General features: G+C 44.8%; 1 protein-coding gene across 1 annotated transcript in view; it reads left to right on the forward strand.

Annotated features, from left to right (window-relative positions):
- ANKFN1 (ankyrin repeat and fibronectin type III domain containing 1) overlaps nt 1-12177 on the forward strand; it is a 348145-nt gene that overhangs the window by 212010 nt on the left and 123958 nt on the right. Inside the window, exons 6-7 of the mRNA XM_066366429.1 lie at nt 4623-4817; nt 6601-6714. Of these exons, the coding sequence (XP_066222526.1) occupies nt 4623-4817; nt 6601-6714 (309 nt within the window). The remainder of the gene's footprint in view (nt 1-4622; nt 4818-6600; nt 6715-12177) is intronic.

The raw sequence follows: 12177 nt of genomic DNA on the forward strand, positions 1-12177 counted from the left end.
TTTCAAGCTTTTAAGGAGTTATCAGCCTGGCCCAAACTGACCAGCTGCAGGGCAAGGGTGAAATGAAGAACTAGTCAGGGAAGTAAGTAGCTGGTGATCTGCAGCTTAGCTTTGGATGGTGAAGAAAATCCACTCAGCCTGATCATTATTTATCTCAGGACTTAAACAGTAACCCTAATTGTATTCTTTGAACACCAAGTGCCCGCCCCTCCCCCACTCCCGCCCGGTAGTTAATTAGCTGGGCAGGTCTTAGAACAAATACCCACTCAGAAACACTGGGTGGTAGAAATGCTGTTGATAATTAAACACCACAATAGCAAGGAGCCTATTTCAGGAGCCGCCGAGTGGTCCTGCCCCAGCCCGCCTGCTCGCCGCACACTCACAGACCCTGCATTGTGCTGGCGATGGCTGAGCCGAGGGCTGGCCACTCGCCGGAGGAGGGACCCGCTGCTCTAGGAGAGAAAAAGGCTGAGCTTGGCAAGCAGACCCAGGAGTTCTGGACTCAGGGGGGACGGACCGAGAGGGTGGAAGTGAAAGGGGAATGGATCTGAGAATAGGAGGCGTGGGCAGACAGGTAAATCAATCACAGAAGACATAGCCTTTCTAGTTTCCGGGTCCAACCAATCAACCAACCGAAATGAACCCACCCATCTCAGGGCAAACGGGTAGGGATTAGAAAACTGCATCTCAGAAGTAATAGGTTCGTTTGCATTCCATTCGGTTTAGAGGGAGTTCCTTGAGTTTTTTAAGGCTTTTAAGAAAAGCATGAGGCCTGGCTGGGTTGCTCAGTTGGTTAGAGCATCTTCCCAACAATACACTGGGTTGCGGGTTCGATCCCTGGTCAGAGCACATACAGAAATCAACAAAGGAATGTAAGTAAGTGAAACAACAAATTGATGTTTCTATCTCTCTCTATCTCTTCTGTCTAAAATATCAATCAATTGAAAGAAAGAAAGAAAGAAAGAAAGAAAGAAAGAAAGAAAGAAAGAAAGAAAGAAAGAAAGAAAGAAAGAAAGAAAGAAAGAAAGAAAGGTGAATAATCATTCCCCCTCCTTGGGTCTCAGTTTCTTTATCTTAAAATAAGGGGGTTGAAAGCGTTCTCATCCTGAGGTGGCGAAAACCAGGAATGGGGCCCCAGAGGGGTTAAAAGCCTAACCTGTCACACCATTACTCAAGATAAAACTATATGGTCTAACATAATGATCACTTTTAGTCACTTTCGCTTAAACATATTAACCCAGCTTTCTTCGGCTGATTATCTCACACTGAACAGATGCTTCTGTTGGCAGTTTTATAGGTCATTAATAATAGGGAGAAAATGATTAATTTATGAGTCAGCTGATCTGGTAGTCAAAGAAAATCTTTCAGAAGAGAATGTTTTATTAAGCTATTTTTAAAAAAAAATCCATAGGGGAAAAAAAATAAAAAAAGGTTTGCTTGGTGCAAGGGCTGGAAGCCGCCGGCTCAGTGAGTGGTGCGTCTGCCCATGCACAGAATTACCTCTGACAACAGAGGCAAGTGAGTGTGTTCCCAGGGCTGCCTGGAGACGTGGCCTGAAAAAGAAAAGAAAGAAAGAAAAGAAAAGAAAAGAAAAGAAAAGAAAAGAAAAGAAAAGAAAAGAAAAGAGAAAGAAAGAAAAAGAAATTAATTTCTATAATGTTCCCCCCTCTTTTTTTAATTCTTCAATGGGGGGGTGATTTTCCATTCTTCTCCATAATAGAAGTGTTCATTTTAATTTCTAAATAATGTGCTTCCACCAAATTCTGCGTGGGAAAGACGGGGCTCCAGGAAGACGCACGCATTCATTCTGCACTGTACCCCACCGCCATCAGCACAGTAGGCTGTGGTTTGGGCTTCCCAGTTTAAGAAGCACAGGGATCAAGGTGATCTTGAAAAACTTACCTGGCCATAAAATTCTATGGACCTCCCTTACCAGTCTGTGAAAAGGCTTACTGCTCTGTCTGAAGACGGAGAATCCCTTGACCCCTTACAACGCAAATAGCACCATGTCTGCAGCCTAGGAGGAGAGTAAAAGTCTAGAAACAAAACACGTTGTGCTGGGGAAAGCAGGAAAATTTTCAGGGGGAGCCAAAATTTTCATAGCGCAAGAGAAGCTGTCCATCTGAAATGCCACCTGGAATTCACACCAGTAATAACTGTTGTGAATATAAAAATTAATAGGGGGGATTTTATAGTATTAGAAAAATTTATTTATATAAATCATGTGTCTATCACCCAAGTGTTGACGCATGCATGCAATTCAAACATCAGGCTTACAATAAAAAGCTCACTGAATGACTTAGCAAGGACAATTCCCCCATTTTCTCTGTAATTTGGAGTGGAAGAAGGAGGGGGAGTGGGTAAAGGGTGCAGTTACTGGGTCAATTAATCAACCTGAAAACTGTGACACAAACTCTGACGCCTAAACTATGTCTAAAAATACACAAATGTATACGAATTTGTTTTAAACTGTCAATGCCTATATTTAGGACCTTCCCAGCAAGGCTATAATGAGACTGTGTTTGAGGGTTCAGTCATAGCAGACTCTACCATTAATCTGAAGTTAGTTAAATTAACAGCATTTAGTACTGACTTGTCAATCTCACTGCTCCAGGAAATTGCACCTTGAGGCTACTAATATTGCCAATTTTTCCACTGGAGTGTGTGCCCGCGTGTGTGTATGTGTGTGTTTTTTTTCCCCAGAACCGCCGTGTTCATACCCCAGCATCGTTTCCCTACGCCCACAGCACTTACATTATCATTTATTCTGGCCCCCTTTAGCCTTCCCGGGGGACTCTGCATCGTGGGGCTGCTCACTGAAAGAGTTTCTTAGCTTGATATTTATTTGTTTATTTTTCTGTCATGGCTCATGACTGAGGCTTTAAAAAAAAAAGTGTGACAGTATTTAGAGGACATGATTGACTGCTACAGCAACATTCATTAACCATGACAAATGTGCAGCAAAACACAGTCCTGAGTGTTCTAAACAGCGACTTGAAAAAGAAAGAAGAAAGAAAGAGAGAGAGAGAAAGAGAGAGAGAAAATAAAGACTCAACTAATTTTTCATTGACCTCATCGGTAAATAAATTGAGACTGATGGTGAGCAGGGCAATAATAAATTAGTATTCATTTCCTGTCATTAATGCAAACATGCCTATGAACACAGAGAATATGAATATATTACCACCTAATTTCCATTTCAAAATTCACCTAACCAAGTTTCACTTGAGTTATCTTTATCATATGTTCCCCCTTCTCTAGAAGAATGAGGTGGTTGGATTTCGGTCCCACCCAGCGGGGGGACATATTGTTTTGGTCACAGAGAGGATTCGACATGTCGGTGACAGGTCTGGGAACTCGGTTCTAAGCTGTTCCATTCTTGGAACCCCTACCTACCCCATGTCCACACTGAGGCGGTCTGTATCACTACCCAGGAAGGGAGGGCTCCTTTACAATGACCCAGTGACCACCTGGGCAGGCCCTCACATGCATGAGGGCACCTCCCAGCCTGACACAGAATGTGAAGTACCGTTGACGCAAACGTTCACTCACACAAGGGTCAGTTGGGTAAACGTGAATCAGAGACAGACTAGCGTGCATTGAGTACGACAGAAACATCAGGGGCTGGCTAACCTCCCTCAGCAAGAGGAGCTAGTTGAACTGGAGCACAGTCATCTGCAGACACCATTCCTACAATCAAGATCACAATCAAGATCCCACGTCTGATCACACTCAAGTCAACGAGCCATTAAAACTCATTAGACTTACTGTGGCAGCCATTGTAGAATACTTCACAATAAATAAATTGACTGACAGAATTATGCCACTAAGACACACATACAAAAATGTCTGTGAGCTAGAAAGTGTTTAGACCAGAAAATTTGAATCAGGTTCCACAAAAAAAAAAAAAAACAAAAAAAAACAAAACAAAAAACAAGTCTAGCAGAATGCAGTCCGCCTCATCGATGGCTTTTCCTAGGGTCTTCCTGGTGCTACAGAGCTTTGACCCCTAAGTATTGGTCCCTCTGAACATCATGGAAACGTGTGTGTGCAACCTGGACTAGACCTGGTCCTCATGGGTGCTTGATAGTGAGGCTCTAATTATACTGCTCACAAAAATTAGAGGGTATTTCAAAATGAATATGAAGCGATAAAAAACAAGAAGCATTATTTGACTTGTAGTTTTATTATTAAACAAGAGCATCAGAAAAGCACCGACAATTCAAAGATGGTTGTTGGATGATGCAAATGAGATGCGAAACCAACTTTTATTTCATTGGGGGAAAGCACTATACAAAAGGCTGAAAGTACTGGCGCAGCTGCACCTGCCCTGACCCCCTGATGTTTGTGAGCTGTGTATGTTGCTCAGCAGCTCGGAGCGTGCCTGTCACAGAGGGCCAGACGGCAATGGGAGTATCTTCAGCTGACGGATTTCAGCGTTGAATTGAGTTATAAACGTCAGTAGTGAGCCCTTACCGTAACAAGACATTAATAAGGAATAGAAATCCCAAGTTCACCGGGCACTTTTTTTTAAGAAACGTGAGGACACTCTGCATACCGGGCCAGTGAGGCAGCATGTCCCCGGGGAGAGAAGAGGGAGTCACCCATTTCTTTCTGTTCAGTCGTCAGCCTGGAAAGCCGAGCCATGCACCTCCACACCCTGGTGCAGGAGGCCCAGGAGCGAGTGAGCGACCTGTCTGCGCAGGTGGAGAGCGAGGGCTTCAGCCTGGACAACACGGACAAGGAGAAGCAGCTGAAGGCGTGGGAGTGGCGGTACCGGCTCTACAGACGCATGAAAACGGGCTTCGAGCACGCCCGTGAGTATCAGCAGAGGGCGTCTCCGTGTAACGAGACCCAACCTTGCTTTGAGACAGCCGGGCCTTCTTTTACGAATTTATTTTTATTTTTATTTTTTTATAACACTCCAGAGCCATGGGTGGCCGTTGTCAGCCGGTTTGGAGCAAGGGCTCTGGGAGGCTGTAAAAGGATCTTTTGTCTCGCTTGATTTCCTGGCTCCTGATAGGTCCTCTGGCCACAGCCACCAGGCTTCGGTGCCGCTGGCCTCCGTCCACAGCCGTCTAGCACGTGCCACCCGTTCTGCCCTGGTGCCGAATGACCTGGACGGTCTGATGGCCAGCCTCGGTGGCTATATTTTGGGGATGCGGAGATGGAAAAATATTTGTTTGCCTATTTGTCCAGTTTTGGCTGCAAGCTCCAGTTTAAGTTGTTTACAAACTCTTCTGCCGTTTTTTATATAGAACTTATGTAAACTGACCTTCAGTTAATCCAGGTAGCAGCGCAGGACGGTCAGTCAGCCCGGGAATGATGCTTTTGTCCACATCTTCATTCTCTCCCACCAATTCCTTTTGTCAGCTTCAGAGAGTCTCGTTTCTGGATAATACTAGCGCTGGGGGTTACTGCTCAGCACAGCCTCTGATAGAAGTACATATTTTTTAAACACTTGTGAAATATATATTAAGCTTTCAAACACTTATGAAATATTAAGCTTTCATTCCAAAAGGAAATTTTATTCAAACAACAAGCGGATTAGAAATATATTGAAATTTTAAACGTTAAGGGGAAGGTCAATTCATTGGTTTGGAAATTATCTGCCGGGGCTCCCGTGACCTTGGCTGGGATAAAGACCAAAGGCAGGGACAGTCTTGTCCTCTACTGCAGCGCTGCATCCTAAGTCCCAACACTAGGCCTCATCCCTCCTCTTGAAGCAAATAACTGAACCGACGTGAATGAAAGGCTGCCTTTAATGTTAACAATCTCTTAAGCCACGCTGGTACGTTTGCTCTTTTTAGAAAGAACATTATCTGGCAGTCGTCTTAGTAACTGCATTTGTTATTGTGTTTTATTTAGGACAAGTTAATATGAGAAGTCATGTTTTTAGACTTGATACCAATTTTTAATTTTCTAAATGACAAAACACCTTCCAGGTGTTAAGGAAATACCGACAACCGTCAGGAATCTTGTCACTAGACATGCCATTTGCTCATGAATTCTTCCTTAGAGGAATACCACTGAGTCACAGGAGGCCGAATGGGAGGAAGGCGAGGTAACTTTCCATGCCGGGGAGAGCCCAGCATCAGGCCTCCAGAGCATAGCGTCCATCCTAGCGGGGTCTCCACTGCGTCCTTGAACGAATGCTTGGGCCTCTTTGGGCTGCAGCTTCCTCAGTCTAGAGGACGGGACGCTGTTACTTGCCGTTTCTACCCATCAGGGGCAAACAAGTTTCCACTGAAACAGTTGACCCAGAAGTGCTTTCTGAAATGCGGTGGTTCCTGCTCGCACTGTCCAGCCTCCTTCTCGCTGATCCTGCCGGGCTCCTCTGGTCCTGCCCGGACACTTGCGGAAGGCTGAACTGGTATTATTTACCCCTTCAGAAGATGTTCCCGGATCAAATAAGACCAAGATGGCAACAAATAAAGGCCTTTGGGACCTCTAATGAAAATGTTCAAAAGTGAAAGCTATTAGGCTATGCAAACAAATGTTTCCATCGTGTGTGTCTCAGGGTTTCCTTTGAAGGTGCAGGGACACTGTTTGAAAAGGATTTGCCATGTTAAGATCCCTGTGTTTTTTCTTCTGTCCCAGGAGCCCCCGAGGTGCCAACCAATGTCTGTCTCATGGTAACCAGCAGCACATCACTCACTGTCACCTTTCAAGAGCCTCTTAGTGTCAACGCGGCCGTGGTAACCAGATACAAAGGTATGGGACTCTGATCCTTTTTCATTGCTCCATCTTAAAAAAAAAAAAAACAAAAAACAATCCATTGTTTCAGGATTAGTTGCGCATTTTGTATGTTTGTTTTCCTGCTGATAGGCTGATGTTTCCTTCCACGGGGAGTTGATATATTTCCACTTCCCGAGCAATGAGGTGACTGAGAATAAGTCTCAGAGAGGACGACGCGCAAGACCAGGATGTCATCCCAAGCCCCTCAATTAATATTAATGTTCTTATCCTGGTTGCAGAGGACATGCTCTGTGCATAGCATAGGATTGGGGACAGGACTGAGGAGGACACACCGCAGAAGCAGCCAGGCTCCAAGGAGCTTAGAGGCTGGGATATGGGACATCCTAAACAGGAGGCGTATAAATTGATAGCTGCAATGGCAGGTGACAGGGGTTGAGGACTAAAAACACCACCAACAACCAATATAGTGCATTGGAGTTCAGAAAAGAAAGAGGGGTCGGGAAATGATGGGCTCAGAAAGTCCCTAGGGTGGAGGTGGCACTTGGGCCCCGCTCTCAGGGATGGCTAGGGTTTGAACCAGAAGAGAAGCCCCATGCGGAGGGAACAGCAAGCACAGTACAAGAGCAACAACCTGCCGGGACAAGTAAAGGAAAACAAGGGAATGTGCTGATGGAATAGAAAATGGCGTGGCTCCAGGGGACGGGAGGGTTCGTGACAAGGTGCAGTGAAATGTGAGATTAGAGTGAAGCTGGGGTCAGCAGGTAAGGGTCGGATGAGGCTTGAAATCAAGATGAAGGAGTTGAGCCTCGCCAGGTGGTGGCACAGTGGATGGAGCGTCTACCTGGGATGTTGAGGACCCAGGTTCAAGACCCCAAAGTCGCCAGCTTGAACGCAGGGTCTCTGGCTTGAGTGCGGGTCAACAGCTTGAGCATGGGATCGTAGACATGATCCCATGGTCCCTGGCTTGAGCCTGAAAGTTGCTAGTTTGAAGCCCAAGGTTGCTATCTTGAGCCTGGGATTGCTGGCTCTGCTGGAGACCCTGGTCAGGGCACATAGGAGAACCAATCAATGAACAACTGAGGTGACACAACTACAAGTGATATTTCTCATCTCTCTCCCTTCCTTTCTATCTGTCTCACTCTCTCTGTCTCTGTCGCTAACCAAAAAAAAAAAAATTTTTTTTAATTTTTAAAAAAAGATGAAGGCATTGAGACTTTACTCGATGAATTCTGCAGGTCGCTGAATAAGAGAAAGACAAGATCAGAGGATTGAAAGATTTAAATGGCAATACTATGTGTAAAGTATTGAAAAAGATGGATTTTGAATAAGAAAATGAATTAGGAAGCTATTCAGGAAAGAGGACATGACAGCCTGACGCCGTTGCTATAGCAACCGGGAAGGATGAGAGAGCCCAGAGGAGAAAAATATTACAGAGATGTTTTGGAGATAACAGCCAAGACTCACATAGTGCCTACTATGCACCAGGCACTGCTTAAAGCCGTTAGATATGTTAACTCTATTTAAATCTTCACAGTAACCCTATAAGGTAGGTACTGTTAAGATTCCCACTTTGCAGATGAAAAAACTGAGGCAATGAGGTTAAGGAATGTGCCTAAGGCTCACAGCAGAGCCAGAAGTATCTCATTATGTTGAATGTGGTAGATAAAAAGAAAGCAATCTATTTCCCTGATTGGTGAAGGCATTGGAAATACCCAGAATGGTTCTGACACCCGATAAGGCCTTCCACGCATATTCCAGGCAACAAGGTAGACTATCTGTGTTCAGGTCACTGCTGCTCCTTTGGGCCACCAAAAGGTCCAGGTAGTACATGTACTTCCTTTCGCCTTCCCAAGCCCTGTTCCCACATCCGCAAACACTGTTCTCCCCAAACCCTAGCTTTCCGAGGAAATCCCAGGCACCCTGCTCTGCTTGTAACTCCGTAGGTAAGGCAGCATTGAATTGGTTATCACTTTGACTTTTCCGTATCATTCTAGGATGGCCATTTCTAACCATTTTCATTTCACAGCACACATAAACTAATCACTAAAATTCTGTAGCACACCAACCAATAGATTTTTTGTGGATCTGACAAAAAAATAATAATAATTAGGTATCATTTTGAGTCATTCAACCAGACAGCTATTGTTGTGTTGGCTGTTGACACTTTTTCGTTTGACAATCTAAGGGAAAAGAAGTCAGTGTCCTGGACTAAATAGTCAAGTATTGCATGGTTTGAAAATTCTTGCAACACACCAGTTGAAAATTGCTATTCTAAGAGAAGGCAGTCTGAAGGTACTAGCAACAACAGGTAAATGAAGCCACCAGGATACTTTCTGATACTTTCTCTCTCGGTTGTTTCATCGGCCAAGACTTCCTGAAATGCAGAGAAAGTTTTGGCGGCCGTGTCAAACATGAGCATTTTCCTCTCTTTATTTCTCCCGCTCAGCGTTTTGGTGAAGGGTTTCATCAGCGCTGCCCAACTTGACATTTGCTTCTTCCATTTGATTAGTGAGCTATCAGGAGCTAATTTATCCAGACTGTCAGCTCTTTAATCCCTGGCCACAATACCACCGAGTTCTATCAGCATTCACATATTAACACGTGTCATCTCAGGAGACTTGCGTTTGGGTGAGGTTGCAATGAAAGGTCAGAGCGGGCTTGTGTGAGTGACTGGGGGAGATTAATCCAGCATTATAAATAGAATTGTCTGTTGCATTATGGAGTAGGTTTCCTTATGTTAATACAGAAGATCAGAAATTGAGTCCTTCCACTGACCACGTTCAAGGGTTTATTGAACACAGCTGGCGGCCTCCTGTACCCAGAGGCAGGACAGTTAATTAATCCAGGATTGAAGTAATTATTTAATTATGGAAATATTAGCAAAATTACCGAGACAAGGCTAATTATTTTGTTTGCTTAAAAAAAAAAAAGAAGGAACAATGAGACATCTGCAGAATGAAGTGGCAATTATCTAATTGGTTAGAGGGAAGGCTTCACCCCGCCGTCTGTGGCCTTTGGCAGAAATGCCAGACTGCTCTCTGGAAGCTCTGCGTTCGGCAGGACCTCAGCCCATTTTGACAACTGGACGTTTTTCCCCCTTCGTGCTTAAGCCAGTATTTGAAAGAAAATCTTAATCCTTCTGTTCCTCACATGTTTACACTCAATTCATCAACATGTTGGTTTTTTTAAAGTTGTTGATATCCAGAAATCTATTTAAGCGCACTCTTTATCAGCCTTCTTCAGGCCCCGGGGGCCATGCGCCAGGCCAGCTGCCATCACAACTTGGAGATGAAAGGGGTTGGTTGCAGCTGAAAACCCAGGGAACAGTTTTGCGTGAGACCCACTGGGTTTTTCTGCCTGCAGCTCCTCCCCACCCCTCTGAATGCTGGAAAATGGGGCTCAGAGGGCTGTTGTCTGTTTTTCGGTGTTTTCTCCACAGGTTCAAAGAACACTTGCATCCTTTGGTCACATTGCGCCGGTCTGCACAGTTCACAGAGCACGTCTAGGGCGACTTCCGATGCTCTGACGCTCTGGACAGCTGCCAGACTTTGTCCCGTGTCTTCTCACTGCCTCGGGCGACCTGCCTAACGCTTTCTTTTGCAGGGGACATGTCATTTGTCTGCGATTTTTGCTGCTCTTTGGAGGGTTTGAGGTGGATAGGAAGTTATCCTATAACAGGTGCAGTAGAGCATCTATTTTCCATCCACAGGATGAATTCTTTTCTGGTGTTTTTTTTAAGTGTGCCTTGCAACGTCACGGTTTGCCGATGATGAGATGCCTCTGGAAGGGCTCCAGGGAGTGTGAGCCGCCACTTTGCACGGTGCCCTTCCCTACCTCACTTCCCACCTTGTCCCTGAAACGATTAGAAACCCCCGCCCCCATTCCTTCCTACAAAGGCTTGTATTAGCAAATTATCTCACTGTTCTTCATTTGATGGCACTTTTGAAAAATTCAAATGCCTTCCTCCTTGTACAGCTTGCCAGGACCTTTCAGGAGCTGCTTGCCTATCTCCTTCGTAAAGACCAAGTGGATTCTTCTAGTAACCTCCACCTCCAATCTCCTTCTCAGAAGAAGAAGTAGCCAAAGGATCCCAGACAGATGCCCAGTAGCGCTGCAGCTTCTAGGAGGAAGTGTCCGCCATTTTTACCCGAAACCGCTTAGGGTAGATCCTTTATAATGACAGTGTAAACTTGATCCTGACTTGGTCACTTGGGTCATCTATTCACCAGAGTCCCATGACTTCCTGGGACTTGGGTGCACATTGTGTAGTAGTTTAAACTATTTTGAGGCCGTCTCTTTGTTTTCCTCCTATACCTCGTAGCTGAAAGGATATTTGTCTACCAAGAAAGCTGCATTAGGGAATAGAGCTCTTTTCCACATCTGATTACTTGAAGAATTAATCCAATCATAAGCGTGATGTGGCTCCCCTCATGACTAGATTGGAGTGGTATAATTCCATGAATCCAAAAAATTTATAACTTTATGTAGCCTGTCTAGGGAGGGGTGAGGCCAATGCAGATGAGAGCAAGTAGGAGGGACAGAAGATGTTCCATCCAGAGGACAGGAAACTCGGTGGAGTAACATGCTCTTTCTTGCAAGTGAAACTGTGGGCATCCAGTGACTCAGTGTGTGACAGGGATAGACAGCAGGGCTGGTGGGAGTGAGAGGAGGGCAGCAGCACTGGAGAGTCATCGGCTGCAATAGCCTCTGCACTTCCACTCCTCCTCAACTCCCCTGCTCATTGCTGAGTTGTCAGGACTCAGCCAGTTTATTCGCCAACGGTCTTGTGAACCGCCTTATAACTTTTCAACAATAATATATGTTATAAAACATAGTTTTGTTTTGTTTTCTTTTGTTTTTGGACATTCTTCATTTAGAGAAAATATTTTAATCCTCAAACAATACAGTACAGGGTTATATATCTCCATTAGATCTTTTGAGGAACCAGACACATTGTCAATGAACAGTAATATTTTTGAATGGAGTCTTTTATTCTGAGCAGTAGCTCCCAAGAGTGAGTTTTAAATATTTGGTCAACCATGTTGTAAACAGATGTGCCACCCAGACTTTGTTGTTCCATTTACAGAGCACAGAGTAGATTTAGCATAATTCTTAAGGGTCCTGGGAGTTTTGGAATGGTAAATGAACATTGGTTTTGACCAACGTTCAAAACAGCTGCATTAGCCCCTAACAAGAGAGTCAGCTTGTCCTTTCACACTTGGAAACCAGGCATTGGACTCTAATCCCTAGCTATGAGACAGGCCTAGATGGCCTGACCTGTAATAGTGCAGTGGATCAAGCGTCAACTTAGAATGCTGAGGTTGCTGGTTCAAAACCCTGGGCTTGCCTGGTCAAGGCACATATGGGAGTTGATGCTTCCTGCTCCTCCCCCCTTCTCTCTCTCTCTTTCTCTCTCTCTCTCTCTCTTCTTTAAAATGAATAATTTAAAAATAAAATAGGCCCTGGCCAGTTGGCTCA

The sequence above is a fragment of the Saccopteryx leptura genome, chromosome 2, assembly GCF_036850995.1.
Source record: "Saccopteryx leptura isolate mSacLep1 chromosome 2, mSacLep1_pri_phased_curated, whole genome shotgun sequence".
NCBI classification, from domain to species: domain Eukaryota; kingdom Metazoa; phylum Chordata; class Mammalia; order Chiroptera; family Emballonuridae; genus Saccopteryx; species Saccopteryx leptura.